Consider the following 15,384-nt stretch of genomic DNA (forward strand, 5'->3'; position numbering starts at 1 on the left):
TCATGTGGCTAATGATGGTCAAGCATCATTTCAAAACATTTCAATCTATCAACATGTTTGCTTACACACCTGCTTTGAGTACTCTATAGTTTTTTAGAGTCACGTTTGAATCTAAACCGGTGTTCTCCGATTACTAGATTCAAAGCTTTAATCAGCTTCAAGTTGTGCCAAATGAGTTTCTTCAAAACAGGCAGACAAATTTAACATTTTACTATAATTCCAATTGACTTTAATGGGCATAATGGGAGCTAATTTTGCAGACAGATTATTATCAGAGAGCCCATTTTACAAGCCTGCCAAGTTTTTGCTTGTTAGGGAAAAATTTGTCATAATAAAAAAGGAACTAAACAGTAGAAAATAAAAAGAGAGATTAAACAGCCATAAAATCCAACTAAAAAACATTTCAAAGTTCCTGGAAATTTAAAAAACAGAAACATGAACGTTATAAATTCCTCCTCTCTTGGTAAACGTGTGTTCGATTGTTCAGTCTTCGCACTTGTTCACACACTTGTTCTTCTCTCTTGGCTTCCATAGTCTTGGCAGAAATATTAACATTTATGCCAAGCGACATAAAAAGTTGTCATCTGTCTAAAAATGGCTTCTGGGGTGAGAAGTTAAAGCGAAGGTGTTGCAGCGAAGGAGGATTGGAAATGTTATAAAGTCAAAATGTCAAAAACATTATCAGGTTCCTGCCTCTTAAATAGGAGCATACATTTGTAGACTAAACGGTGTCATTTAGAGGAAGAAGATGAAGAAGAACGAAGCTCCTCCTGCTCTGCTACCTTGTCAGTTCTGTTCTTTAACCTATTTTGTAGACTAATAGACTAAATTAGGTTTATTGACAATGAATACTGTGGAGTTGCAAAGCCCTGGAACGGATCATATAGAGAGATTTATCTGAGGTGTCTGTTTAGGTCATCGCTGAGCATCTCCAGCACTGACTGGCCTGTAAGAATAGAGACAGATGGGCCGGGTTGGAGGTCAGGGGAGAAAGGGGAAGAGGAGGAGGAGGAGGAAGAGGTGTCGGCTTACCCGGGGCCTCCCTCTGCCTCAGGGAAGGCATAAATGGATCATCCTCTGAGGAAGCAGAGTGGCTACTGAGTGAGTCATTGTGCACAGGTGATTACAACGAGGAGCCGATGCTGCAACAGTTCCTTCATTCAAAAAGAGCAACGATTTCAGCCTTTTACTCTGAAAACAAACAGATTTACTGGACAAATTTACTTCATTAAACCGTATTTTACTTTAATACACAATTTACTGCAGTTGAGAATGTGATTACACCGGTTAGAGAAAGGAAATGATGGCAAAGAGTCGCTGATTATGCTCACAAACTGCAACCCTACTGAATACGCTCTTAGCAGATTGCTCATCCAATTTTAATGGGATTTTGATATTAAAAATGAATCAATCAGGGGAGCATCTACAAACATTTAATCTGTAGTGTACAGATGTTCCTGGGCTTCATATTTGTCCCTCTTCTGCCTTGTTCCAGATGGATTGTACTTTGCCGATTTGTCGATTCACCAAACCACCAGATGAGATCGTTCATTATTACTGTTGGGGTGGAGATCTTGTATTTGCGAGATCTGAACTTTAGAGAAAAGTATTTCAGATCAATGCCCATTGATTTTTGACTTCAGCTGAAAGAACAGAGATTTGCAGAGGAAGATCTGATCTGGAACCTGTCAGATGTTTGACACAGGGCCTTTTTGTTTCTCATTAAATATCATTAAGCCGATTGTAATGTACGTTTACACACTTTCTGTGCATTTACGTGGTGCCTGGATGTGAATGCACAGTGTGTTGCAACAAAGAGAAAGTTACCAGCTTATAAGCGGTAAGCAGAGGATGACTGGAGGGGCTCTGTGGAGGAATAGATAGAGCAGAAGAAAGAGTCAGCAGGGGAGTCAAAGGCTGAGTTCACAGACTTCTGTAGACCAACAACATAAAGAAAAAAGCTCTGAAAAAGTCCCAACTCTAGACTTTACAGCCTAGACGGGGGCCAAGGAAGCAGCTGTATCGTCTCACCGCCGGCTCCAAGGGCCCCGCAGGAGCTTGATTCTGTTAGTATTATCCCTGCGTGTTTGGAACCTTTCTACACGGACGGCTGCTTCTCACTTTAGTTTGGATTTTACGTTTCCACACGGCTGCAAGAGGATCTGTGCGCGTCGTCTTCCAGCACTTAACATCTGGTTCTTTTGTCTTCACGCTGTCATATTCATGCAACTGTGCTTCCATTGTATCCTTCATGAAAATAACTTGTCATTTGATGTAAATGTACAGCACAGAGTGTGTACTCTGTCATTTACCTAAGTAGCTGCTATCAGCATATTAGATTAAAGGAGCTGGAATGTTGTTACTGCTGCATTTCCCCCTATTGTATAATTCATTACATGGATGCATGCATATTCTCATTTATCTAAAATAATAATTTATCCCACACAGCCTCCATCTGCTGTTTGACACGTCCTCTGGCCGTGTTTCTACAGGCCTGCCTCTGAAAGAAGCCTGATGAATATTTGATAGCATCTGACATGGGCCTTATACATAAAGCACCAGCTTGTGTACTGTAGGTGGATCTCCTGCAGTGCAGAGAGACGTTAAGAGTCTCCAGCGTGTCGTTTGGGCCCGAATTCAAAAGGAAACCAGTTAAAAAGTCCTGTTTTCATGTTCACTTTCTTCTCCTTGTCTTGCAGTTCGTTCAAGCACCTAATTGGAGGTTTGGAGGACGTTTCCAACAAAGGGCACGAGGACGCCGATGCCAAGGCCAAGTAAGTTCAATCCAATGTTCTCTCATTTCCTGTTCACGGCAACAAAATGTACAACCCAAGCAAAATGAACAGAAGTGAATTTAGTAATTATGAGAGTCAGAAGTACTGAGTAGGAAGCGCTCAAGGTTTTCTCTCGCTGCCAGAATCGCTTAGGAATTTATGAAGAAAGGTCGGATTTGCACAAAAGTTTACACGAGAGCTCAAAGTACAGAAAGGAACGTTTTTGTGGTTACGTATCCCTGGTGTCTTTGGTAATTGTGAAGTAATGGGAAGTTTTCAGTCTCAGCTCTTGTCTGCTAGATCAAGACGTAGTGAACCATCTTGAAGGATCTGCCTGAATCAACAAGAACTAGGCAGACAGTGTGTTACAGAAGTGTGTTTCCTTCCCGGGCTGATGTGGTTCAGAGTAGCTGAGGATTCTAGCCACAAAATAACACTTTCTGAGGTTAAAACTGTCCAAAATTAAATCTTAAACAAGCCTGTTTAGCTTCATATAAGCGGTTTAACATAATGATGAAAGTGTGAAGTGTTGTAACATCGAGGGTCATCGTCTTGAAATGATGATTAGGGAAAGTAAGGCGCTTTTGTGGCGTGGAGCAGCTGCGGCACATTAAAGCGCTCAGCATGCTGTTGATTACCGTGTAGGCCAACAATGATTACGTTGCACCTTTAAGTTACGCAACAAAACAACAAGCGGATGGCAGCCCAGGAAGTGAAGGCTGTGACCTCGTCTTCTATTCACAGAGGGAATTAATATGCACTCTATTTATCGTCACTATGGAAACAGGAGAATAGCACTATAGACGACACAGGGCACCTTGGCAGCGAAGCGGGGCGTCTTGGGGTTGGTTGGCATATTGGCATAATGTGATCCCCGGCCTGCTCGGTGTTATATTATGATTCCCGGGCAGGAGAAACCAGAACCCAATAATGACAGATTAGAGAGCAGGAAGAGCTTATCGCCCGCAGCCAGAGAGATACAGCAATGATAAATAAGATAAATATAACAGAGGGAGAGGAACACAGGGACGGAACAAGACGGGGCGATAAACAGGACCAGACTACTGTCCAACGGTTTGGATTTCCCCCACCGGCTGTCACTCATCCATCCTGAGTGTCTGGCATCCGGTCAGCAAACAGCACATAAAGCCAGAGAGGGAGTTAGACAGAGGTACTCCAGGATGACAGGATGGAGGGATGGAGAAGGGGAGGGGGGGTACAGAGTGGCTCGCCTCTGGCACTCGGAGCCGGATGCCCCTCGTGGCTCACTATTCCCAATGATTGCTCAGCCAACAATCCAGCAGATGTGTGTGACAGAGAGGGAGAGGGAGAGCGAGAGAGAGAGAGGGGATTTGCAGTTTGTATCCTTTTTCCGCTGGTTATTCACATCCCAGCATCTTCAGGAGGGGAGGAAGGTCGGATTTAGATGGATTTTATGCAAATAAGCAAATCATGAAGCATCATGCGGCTGTAGGCCTCATTTCTCACACTGCCATGGAAGGAAAACAGTCGGAATTTCTCACTCTGATCTCCACCAAAGTCGCAATAACAGAGCAAACACAATCTGCCTGAAAAAGTAATGACAAAGAAGTAATGGCGCTCATTCCTGCCGGTGCTGGAGACGACTATTAAACGTTCACAGTCGGTGGTTTTAGACGTCAGTGAGGCACTCAGGTAACGACGTCCCCCAAAGCCTAATTGGAGTCAGGTGCTCCGGGCCGTAAAAGGAATGGAATTAGCGATGTGGGTCCCTGTGGTGTCAGCGAGGCTCTGCTCCCTTCATGTGGGCCACGACACAATCAAAACACATTTCAGGGGGGACTCTTTGAGACTCACAATCAATCAGCCTGCAGTGAGACAATGCGGTCGATTGTGAACCAGGACTAGGGATCCTACAGAGACACACAGAAGGAGGACAACATACAACGCTGAGGAAGATGAAACCGGACTGGAGGGCTACAAGACAAATACATTGTGTTGACTCTACGTCCATGCTTCTGTCTCAACACAACCCATGTTCCACCGAGCCTCTGGGAGAGTTGATCTCTTTGGCAGAAGGAGGGAAAAGGCTCCAGCAGGCTCCAATCGCTGTTTTCTTGCCTCGGGGCCTGAAAACCTTTCAGTCATTTAGAACTTCAATGATGCAAGAGAACCGTGAGAGAATGGCTTAAAGTCGATGTTTTGGCTGGGCCAAGTTAAGAATTCAGAAGTTAACCCAACAACTATTGATGAAGTGGATCTACTGGATGCGTTTGGAGGAGATTCTTCCACCTAAAGGAGGTTCTGCCGGGTAATACCTGCAAGAAGTCTACACTTTTACCAGCCTGGACTATAAATTATTGAAGAACATGTGCGAATAAAGAGAATTGAGTGGAGTTTGTTTGTCGTTAGTTCAGGCAGAATGTGTTTCCCTGCTGTTGTGACTTCAGTGCAGAAATCCACAGGTTCCTTCCCTTTGTACCTTCAAACCTGTCCTCCGCAGAACCTTCCAATCAAATCCACCCTCTCCCTCTTACTCTTCCTTAACTCCAAATGTCACATCAAAGCCGCTTCACCCCTGATTAAGGCGGGCTCGGTGCGCCTGTGTGTAAGTCTCTCGCCCGGTGCTCTCTGCACAGCGAGAGCTCATTCGTCTCTCGGTGGAGGAAAGCCTGAGTTAGGATCCTCGCCGTGATGGAAACTCTCTCTAATTGGTCACAGAGGAAAGGCGGCACGCTGCAGGACTGTAGCGATCCTGCTGCTGTGTGCGAAGGATGACAGCTCCGGTCTTTAAATACTACATCGCTCCTTAGCTGCTGCGTGCGCATATCGTCTGTTTTGATGAAGTTGCAGGAGGAGCGGTGCGATTACACAGAAATAGAACTATCAGGAGGATTACTCGGCTGTGATGTCTCACCTACGCTCCTGCCATCATAAATCACCTTCGCACCTTCTATTTATTCAGTGGAAGACGATGTGAGCAACTTCTGCTTGTTTTAGCATCTTTAGTCGCTAAAAATATACATTCAAGGCCTTCGTAAGGGAAAACAGTGCCAAAAGAAAACTGACTTCACAAGCCGGTGCCCTCGCTGTAGCATAACACAAATCTATTTAGGGATCAGCCTGAGTTTCACTTCAATTATGTGTGTGAATCTTGGATCAGTATTAGGTGTGTTCTAATGTGACCTTTGCCCCTAAAAGCCGAACCCTAACCCTCCTCTGACAGTTGATTTGTCCAATGATGTAATCATTTCCCTTTTCTTTTTGTAGTCTTTTCCATTGTAGTCAGTATGATACGTTCCATAGCACGATTCCATGATTTAAAGCGAGGCTCTCTCCCGCTGTGACCTGCGTGGTTTGAGTCGTTCTGTCATGGGAGCAACTTGCAAATGAAAGTCACATCTAACGAGATATTAGATTACACGCCTAGGGTCAGAGGTGATTACAGAATGGAGTCCAGCACCGAGCGAGCGAGCGTGCAGATGTGGGACTCGGGGATGAAGATGATCGCACACACGCAACCCACACACACACACGTGTATTCACACGGGGATTATATCATTTTTCATGATCTCATCCCTGCACACGCTGGGCTGCTACTTGACCCCCTGTGTGGTATTTTCAAGCCAGTTTTCCACATTGAAATCTATCTAACCTCTTATTTTGACCTCATATGAATACTCCTAACATGATACCATCGTGTAGAACACAAAGGCAACGTGACAGCATGTATGTGAAGTCATCTCTGCTTGCCCGTATACAGCTCAGTCTATAGTCCATACCTCCGGCTTTTCCCATATGCTCAGTGTGAGCAGAAGTGTTTGTGCTGTTGCTGCAGAATGAAAGAAATGAATTATTGCAAACCTCTTTAGTATCCATGAGATCCTGTGTGTCCTTGGTTGAGTGAAAGAGAAGTGAATGAAAACATTCAGTTGAATAATTAGCAGTATATTGACCCAGATTCAAGGTTGCCTTATTGAAAAAAGCCGATATATTAGCTCAGTTTATAGCCTTTATATGCCTTTGTGGTAATAGAATATTTATTGTGTGTTTTAGCTTTGAAAGGCTTTAGCTCCTCTGCTGCAGCGGCTCCGTCTCTGATTCATGTAATGGAGTGAAGCTGCCATCTATCGGCCAAACCCCCATATTACAGAAAGACACACCCAACAGATATCTTATTTATGATAGAGTATATGAAACAGAGATGTAAATGTACATTATTAATGATTTAATGCTGTTAAATGACTGATTGCCTTGAGCTGAGTGCTGGGATTTCTCCCTTTATTTGAATTCAGCTGTGAAGGGGAGGAGCTTAGGGCACATAAGGAGTTATCCAGGGCACACACAGCTTTTGCTCTGATAATGTGTGTGTACAATGTGTGCAGAAAAATGTCATAAAGATGTGGAGCTCATGTGGGACAAACCAACATGAGAAACATCAGCTGTGTCTCAATCCCAAAGAAATAAAAAGTTAGTGTATTCATATTTTGGGGGCTGAAACACGTCCAGATATTTAGAAGTAGGAGGGACAAAGAGAGGCAGCAGGTTTCAAATTCAATGAAACATGATCCCCCCTGATAAAGCAGAGCTGTCTCACTGGAGCACCTTTGGGTGAACCTGGGTTTGCTGCCGTGCTGAGCCGTGAGCTCTCACATGATGCCAGCGCATGCCAGCAAGCGCTCGGGGGGCTTTGGGAACAGCACTCACTGACATCTGATAGCCAGTGTGTTGTTTGTTGTTAAGAACCGTTTCACTTCACACATCTTAAATGTCCAAGCTGAGAACAAAGGACGGCCTCATCTCTTATTAAACTCTGAGCAGAGAGAGACGCTGATCTTTATGCTTTATGCTGCATCTTTAAATAAAACATCCAAAGGGGGCACATTTTGATTCAGGGGTCTATTTTTGAACCTGTGCAATGATTTTTATGTAAAGAAAAAAAAAATACATTCATCCACTTGTACTTTTCTTTACTGCAGCACCGCTGTGCACACTGTAGTTTTGATTGGTCAGCAGCAATGCGGGGGAAAAACCACCAATGCTGACCAAATGCCTGCTTGCCTCATAATTTCTGGATGTGTCTAAGTGAGTTTAAATGTAGAGGAAGTGAGAGATGAGTTTCAGGGCCGAACAGCAGCCTGAAGCTTTCTGCAACTCTGACACTTTTCACCACAGACTGCCTGCTAATGCTTCATATCCCCAATGTTCCCTTTTAATCAAATGCCTAAAGCAGATAAAACACTTTTTCTGTTCCTATTTTCTTTGATCATGGCTTCAAACGCGTGGCACAGATCTATGATGTGCATCTCTGCTCACAGGGGGAAACTCAGGGGGCGGGAGAAAGAAATATCTGCTGTCTGCTCATTAAAGCGGCTCTGTAACAGCTGATGGTTTATGTTACAGTATCTGTGTTTTTAGAGCCTCTGCTTATTTTAGCTGGACATTAAAAACACTATTTAGAGCTGCGATTCACTAAAGCGAGGAGGGCGGGGGGGCTACATTTCCCCCTCATCCCCAGAGGATACGCCCTTGACTTTAATTGTCACTAAATATTGTTGCTGCTGCTGCGCTAAAAATAGAAACATTGCTGACTCACGTAAACAAATCGTCATTATCAGCATATGTGATATACAAGTGAAGGACTTGGTTTGTTCCGGGTGACCCAACAAAGGTCCTGCCTCCCCCCCCCCCAGGGCCTGGATCTGTACCTAAACCCCCTCGGATCCACAAAAGGTGACCGGATCAAACGGTAGTCAGAGAGGACACGCGGGGTTGGGGAGAGCAGGGGGCATGCTGGGAAACGGGACGCCGCACGTGGAAACCTGGTCCCCCCCTGCCAATGTGTGCAGGTCAGCGGAGGGGGGGGGGGTGGCTTTGGTGGCAGAGAATCGGAACTACGAGAGCCAGCGGGTGGCGGTGCTGTAATACAACCTGTGTGTGTGATAGACGTCCTGTGTCTGTCTCTGTCTCTGTTCTTTTCTTTGGGACACAGGGACACGGCGGGGGACAGTTAGTTTGTGTTCAAACAGAGGTCGAGAGTGGCTTGGCAGACGGGAGTGAAACGCTGGCTGTTCCACGTGTTCATATATACACACTCCACATCCTCAATAACATCCTTGATAGATTAACTGCGAGTCAGATCCTTTAAGATTTACAAACAAATGAGCTCCAAGAGAGGCGGATATTTTGTCCCAGGTTGTTGAAAGTGGGATTATCTCCTCTTTCATCCTTCATCTCTGCTCTAATCCCACCCCTAATGTCTTTCTCCCCCTCTGGCTACGCAGGTATGAAGCCGAGAACGCGTTTTTCTTCAATCTCAACCTCGCCGACTTCAACATCATCGACACACTGGGTGTCGGCGGCTTTGGACGCGTTGAGCTGGTATGTGGAGACGCAGGGGGACACCAGTGGGTCAAACACAGGACAGGGTCAGGAGTGAGTCAAAGTGGCTTCTTGTTTGACGTCTTCTGGCTTTCCCCGTCTGCTCTCTCACAGGTTCAGCTCAAGAGCGACGAGAACAAAACCTTTGCCATGAAAATCCTGAAGAAGCGGCACATTGTTGACACGAGACAGCAGGAGCACATCCGCTCAGAGAAACTCATCATGCAGGAGGCCCACTCCGACTTCATCGTTAGGTACTTCCCTCAAATAACGGGTTTGAGTGCAGAACGCTGTAAACAAACCTCTGTGTACTGTACACGGAAAAAAGGTCCCATTCCCATGTTCATGTCGCTTCCTGTGTCATTCAGCTGCTGTTGAGTGGAAACAATTTGTGTTGCGTCATCAGAAGGACAGGATGAGTGTGTGTGTGTGTGTGTGTGTGTGTGTGTGTGTGAGAGACTGCTGACACATGCAGTGTTAAAGCTGCTTTCTGTCCAGTGCTCTCTGTATTTGTGGCTCTGGAAAGGATTAAGATTGGGGGGAAAAATGAAAAATTATATCCACATTAACTCTAAATATGTACTTAATCGAAATGTACTAAATAAAAATCACCTGGAGTTTAATACACAAACTGCTGGGTGATGCTGTGGCTGGTGGATCAACTTGTTGTCATGGATGAAATGATTAAGTGGGATCACCAGTTCAGAGTAGTTTCACCAGTGAAACATCGAGTCAAGCAGTCTAGTTTCTCTAATATTCCACCCAAAGACCAAATCCATGTTCTGCTCCGTTCAGACTTTGTAGCAGTGTGAGTTGAGGGTCTTCTAAAGGTCTTTTCTTGTTTGTTTTCAGACTGTATAGAACCTTCAAGGACAGCAAGTACCTGTACATGCTGATGGAGGCTTGTTTAGGAGGAGAGCTGTGGACCATCCTCAGAGACCGGTGAGCCTCCTTTCACCTGCTCCGGTCAACTGGACCTGTTTGAGCTGGGTCACACAGTTCTGTTAACAGCTCGGACATAAGGGCTGCTGCTGATTCTCATGTCTCGACCTCCTGTGTCTCTCAGGGGCTCGTTTGAAGACTCGACCACCAGGTTCTACACGGCCTGTGTGGTGGAGGCCTTCGCCTATCTGCATTCCAAAGGAATCATCTACAGAGACCTCAAACCAGAGAACCTTATATTGGACCACAGAGGCTATGCCAAGTTGGTCAGTCTGGACACGTTTCAGTTAACAAAAGTAAACACTTTTATTGACTGGGTTGATTTTACTAACAAAGCTTTGGTAACTTGTGGGTTCCTCTGTTCCTCAGGTGGATTTTGGCTTTGCTAAGAAAATTGGGTTTGGGAAGAAGACTTGGACCTTCTGTGGGACACCCGAGTATGTAGCACCAGAGATCATTCTTAACAAGGGCCACGACATCTCAGCTGACTACTGGTCCCTGGGGATCCTTATGTTTGAACTCTTAACTGGCAGGTACACACACACACACACAGACACACATTAATACACACACATCTCAGCACTGTCAAAGCTCCTCTGAGACTCTAAATCAAAGCTCTGGTAAAAGCAGCAGGTGTGTTTGCTTGCTCCTGCAGCCCTCCATTCTCTGGCCCCGACCCAATGAAAACCTACAACATCATCCTGAGGGGCATCGACATGATCGAATTTCCAAAGAAAATTACCAAAAATGCTGCCAACTTAATCAAAAAACTATGCAGGTGAGCGAAGAAGAAGAAGCTCAGCAGCCTCAGTGTGATCCTCAGCACTGTGCAGATCAATCAATCAACCAATCAATCAATCAATCAATCAATCAATCAATCACTATCTGTTGTTTATCATGCAGGGATAATCCTTCTGAAAGACTGGGAAACTTGAAAAATGGTGTCAAAGACATCCAAAAGCACAAGTGAGTCCATCTTTGATTTGTCAGTAATGAAGATCTGATTGAAATCTTGTGATTGTTTATGAAACAGATGATGTCATGTTGTTTTCTCTGTAGATGGTTTGAGGGCTTTAACTGGGAGGGCTTAAAGAAGGGAACACTGACGCCTCCCATCATCCCTAATGTAAGTGCCTGTGGCTTTACGCTTCACGCAAGGGTCGATTGAAGTTTAGAGTCTGAAATGCGAGGATGTGATACATTTGTCTCTAAACGTCTTCCCGTCTCCTGTCTCTGTCCTCCAGGTCACATCAGCAATCGACACGAGCAACTTCGACAACTTCCCAGAGGACAACGAGGATCCGCCGCCCGACGACAACTCCGGCTGGGACGTGGATTTCTGAAGTCCCTTTCCTCGCCGGCCCGCCCGCCCGCTCCCCCCAACATCCTGAACCCGAAACCAAAACAAACTCTTTTCTGTTGGCTTGGAGGCCATCTGGAGGACATGGCTGCGTTGTTTAAAAAAAAACTGCATTAAAAAGGAAAGGAGAGGACGTGGAAAAGGAAGACAAAAAAAAGGGATGGATGGCAAACCCTCTGGGTCACCGTTATGCCTTTATTTCACTGTGGCTCTGGATCAAGCATTTATAAATGGGACTTGCTGTAGCACATCTCCGGCGCCGTCTCTCGGCTCAAAAAGGCAAAAGAGAGTGCAGGGATACACACACACACACACATGGTAATGGAGCCAGGCTTCCCATATGGACGGGGGAAGACGGTCAGTAGGTGGATGAAGGTGTGATAGTCTCTGCTAAAGTGTCGATCTAGGATGTGTAAAAGTGGCGGCGGACAGTTTAGAAAGAAGCGGAGGCCGAACTCGCTTGTTTCTCGCTTAAATAATTGGGAGACTTTGGGAGAATCTGTGACGTGGCTCTTCATGGAGTCGACCAGACACAGTTAGGGGGGGTTCGCAAGCAAAACTGCTATCAAGTGCTCAAGACTAACCTGAATGTCACCGTTTTTTCTTCTCCTTCCTTCTTCTTCTTCTTCTTCTTCTTCTTCCTTTTACGACATCCATTACTGCGTATTGTACGCTTCATTATAGTTGAATTTACAAAGTTCCTCACATAATCTCTACACACTTAACATTGACAAGCACAGACGCCGTTTAAAGTGCATCAGTGAAAAGAAAATGTGACTCAAGTGCCCTGCTTAGGATTTAACCCACACACACACACACACACACACACACACACACACACACACACACACACACACACCGACACACCGACACAGGCGAAATGTCAAGTTTCTAATTTCCATGAAGCAATGGGTCATTATGCACTTACGACCATAAACTGAGAGGAAATCGGCGAAGACTCTGGTTTCTTTGCCGCCGGTGCTTCAACCTGCACACTGATGGACTTAAACACGCTTCAAAGCACATGTATGTATGTATGTATGTATGTATGCTTCTGTACTTACTCACCACTTAATTTAACCCTCAAATCACCCGAATGCCTCGTCCCAAACCTTAAATTCCTCTCTTTCATTTAGCCTCTCTCTCTCTTCTTTTCTCTGTCTCTCTCTCTCTCTCTCTTTCTCTCTTTCTCTCTTTCTCTCTTTCTCTCTTTCTCTCTTTCTCTCTCTCTCTCTTAAGTTGGACTTAACTGTGAACATGGTTTTTATGTCTTCGGTGCTGTTGTGAATAATGCGGAACAGTGAGATGACACTTAGTGGTTGTTGTTTCTTTTGTGTAGTAACGTTTTCGTGCTTGGTTCCTTTGTGACTCACTTCGCGCCCCCCCTCTTTAGAAAAAATTGGAGAATTGTGTCGATTTGTAAACTTGAGTGACATTTTTGTTTCATATCACTTGACACCGTGTTGGATTGTGCAAAGTGGTATCTTTATTTTCAGGATCTCAAGGAGATTTCTTGGGTAAAACTGAACCGTAAAAGAAAAAGAGATCGACTGCATCAGAGGCAAACATCCCGTCATCTCCATTACCTGAACACTTGACTCTCTTCGTCACTTCCATCGCCCTATTGAAAAGAGATGAGTGACGAATCAGACAATTAGATTCTTTTCACCCACGAGCACCACGAAAAACCCGATCATCGCCTCTCTCATGTTCAACAATCAGAGCATAAAAGTAGAAGAATAAGTGCCTTAAATCAATGGCATACAAAACAAACATCACACGAGACCTTTTCAATGCTGCATGAACACATATACACCTCAGAAACAGTATGTGTCCTCTTGGATGGCTGCTTCTCTTCCTTTGTTATACCTAATAATAAATACATTAACCGCTCTTCAAAGAGAATTTCTAGTCATTTCATGGCTGGCGACGTTTCCTACTGCTTTGATTTTCGTTTGTCTCTCACGGGAGAAACAGGACGTATTTAAAGCCTAACACAGCATATGCTAGATAAACCTATTCGGCTGCATTGACCAGCTTTTCTCTAGAGACACGGCCGGCGGATGGAATACTTCACATAAGCGTCCATCCAAACCTTTCAGTCATGTATTCAAAGCATTTAGAGATGGCAAGAATGATATGCAGTTCTGAACTTAGATATTCCACCGGTAAGACCACGATATATCGACAATCTTTGAGGGTATGACAGCATCGATCATTAATAATGTGATTTACAAATTCTCATTTTAGACTCATGGTCCATCCCAGGAAACCGAGCAGAGCGACACGTGTACATGACATCACTGACTGAATAAGTTTCAGCCATGATGGAGAACTTAAAACGAGAAGAAACCTTAGTTGTAGACATACCATGATAAGTATTTTGCTGCATCACCGAGCCTTATGTATGTCTTCACTCTTGATCGCCTTCTGCAATGTTACCTGATATTTGCCTTGTGTTGTTTTCCTGCTGTAAGTTCATTTTGCAGAGTGCCACGTGTAAAATTTTTAAAATTATAGAGTAAAACCAATACTTTTGAGTGGTGTCTGTCTCTTAGTTATTTTCCAAAAGCTTTCATTCCTAACTTTGTGGCGGTGATGTTGTTGTAGTTTACAGGTTTGGCCGCTGGAGGGAGCTAAACGCAAGCTTTTACATCTCCGGGGCCCAAACTCTTACAATCTTGATGTGAGGCGCTTATTGTCGTCCGTTTTAGTGGTTAAGTGCAGATGATTCAGCTCGCTTGACTTGTGTGTTTGGGGACAGCGGGGAAATGGCTCATGGGTCATAACAACAGGGTGACACTTAAGCGAGATCAAAGGGGATCAAAGTGCATCAAAGGAGCTCACCTTACCCGCGCTGACGTTTAGTAAAGTGGAGATAAAAGCTTCACTTCAAACGAGATGCAGCAATTCAGACGCGCAAAGTGCTACACGCTGTTTGTCAGGTGTCTACCGGCACACACACTCACTCACACAAACACACACACACACTCTCTCACGCACCCGCACGACAGCAGATGACTTCCAAGCGTTAAGATATCTTCATAAACTGAGCCAAAGCTGCGCTGAGCTATTGGCGGAGTTATTCTGAGGCCAATCGAGCCAATATGAAAGGGAAACAACAGAAAATCCCGTAAATCAATGTGGGACTCTTGAGATCCTCCTGTTCAGGTGGACGCGTGTGGTGAAGAATAAAAGGCAGATCACTGTGTTATTCCAAGAACAACAGGGCCTCTATGAAGAAATATGAAAGAAAATAAATAGATATAAGTAGATTGTGCAGGTTTGGGCTCTAGATCAGTCAAATCCAGACTTTGGAGACGTGAAGCGACTATATGGGATTAAATTTCTCCATTTCTCGTCGCGCAGGAGCCCAAAGGGGTCAGAGAGCAAAGATCAGAGTTCCCTTTAATCTCCAAGTGCCAGTCAGCCCTGAAAGGCCTCTCCGCGGAAGTCCATTAATTCGGTAAACTTCTCACACCCCTTAATGGTCTGCATATCCTACACATTGATGTCCGCCCCTGGTGTAATCAAGCGCACTTTGGAGGATAATTGCCCCCCTTTGCCATCGCAGGGATCAAATGAAGTGGTTAATCGACGCGAGTGACTTCAATCGCCGCGTTCACACAAGGAGAGCAAAGGGCGGCGGGACGCCTGAATGTCAAAGAGACTCGAATCATCATCATCATCATCATCGTCAGGGAAGCAGTGGTGATGAAGAAAGGGAGGCAGGAATCACACACGGTGGCGGAGAAAGAGAGAGAGAGAGAGAGAGAGAGAGAGAGAGAGAGAGAGAGACGGTGGTGTGAATACAGGAGAGAAACACACAGGAGCCAAATCGATCTGTTTACAAGAAATGAATGAATTAAAAATTAAAGGATAGCTAAGTTATCACGAAATGCAACTTTAATTGTGGCTCATTTTCAGTGTTGTGGCTTTTATTCAAAG

At 44.8% G+C, this 15,384-nt stretch overlaps 1 protein-coding gene across 1 annotated transcript in view; it reads left to right on the plus strand.

The window, feature by feature from the left end:
- The window catches only part of LOC142991675 (cGMP-dependent protein kinase 1-like), a 78,448-nt gene extending 65,340 nt beyond the window's left edge, over positions 1–13,108 (plus strand). Inside the window, exons 9-18 of the mRNA XM_076141770.1 lie at positions 2,700–2,774; positions 9,038–9,134; positions 9,249–9,388; positions 9,987–10,076; positions 10,201–10,342; positions 10,446–10,609; positions 10,732–10,854; positions 10,980–11,042; positions 11,136–11,202; positions 11,321–13,108. Coding sequence (XP_075997885.1) covers positions 2,700–2,774; positions 9,038–9,134; positions 9,249–9,388; positions 9,987–10,076; positions 10,201–10,342; positions 10,446–10,609; positions 10,732–10,854; positions 10,980–11,042; positions 11,136–11,202; positions 11,321–11,419 — 1,060 coding nt within the window. The 3' untranslated portion in view covers positions 11,420–13,108. The remainder of the gene's footprint in view (positions 1–2,699; positions 2,775–9,037; positions 9,135–9,248; positions 9,389–9,986; positions 10,077–10,200; positions 10,343–10,445; positions 10,610–10,731; positions 10,855–10,979; positions 11,043–11,135; positions 11,203–11,320) is intronic.
- The last annotated feature ends 2,276 nt before the right edge of the window (positions 13,109–15,384 follow it).

The sequence above is a fragment of the Genypterus blacodes genome, unplaced genomic scaffold (assembly GCF_046128005.1).
Source record: "Genypterus blacodes isolate CSIRO-AG114 ecotype Tasmania unplaced genomic scaffold, CSIRO-AGI_Gbla_v1 ptg000020l_1, whole genome shotgun sequence".
NCBI classification, from domain to species: domain Eukaryota; kingdom Metazoa; phylum Chordata; class Actinopteri; order Ophidiiformes; family Ophidiidae; genus Genypterus; species Genypterus blacodes.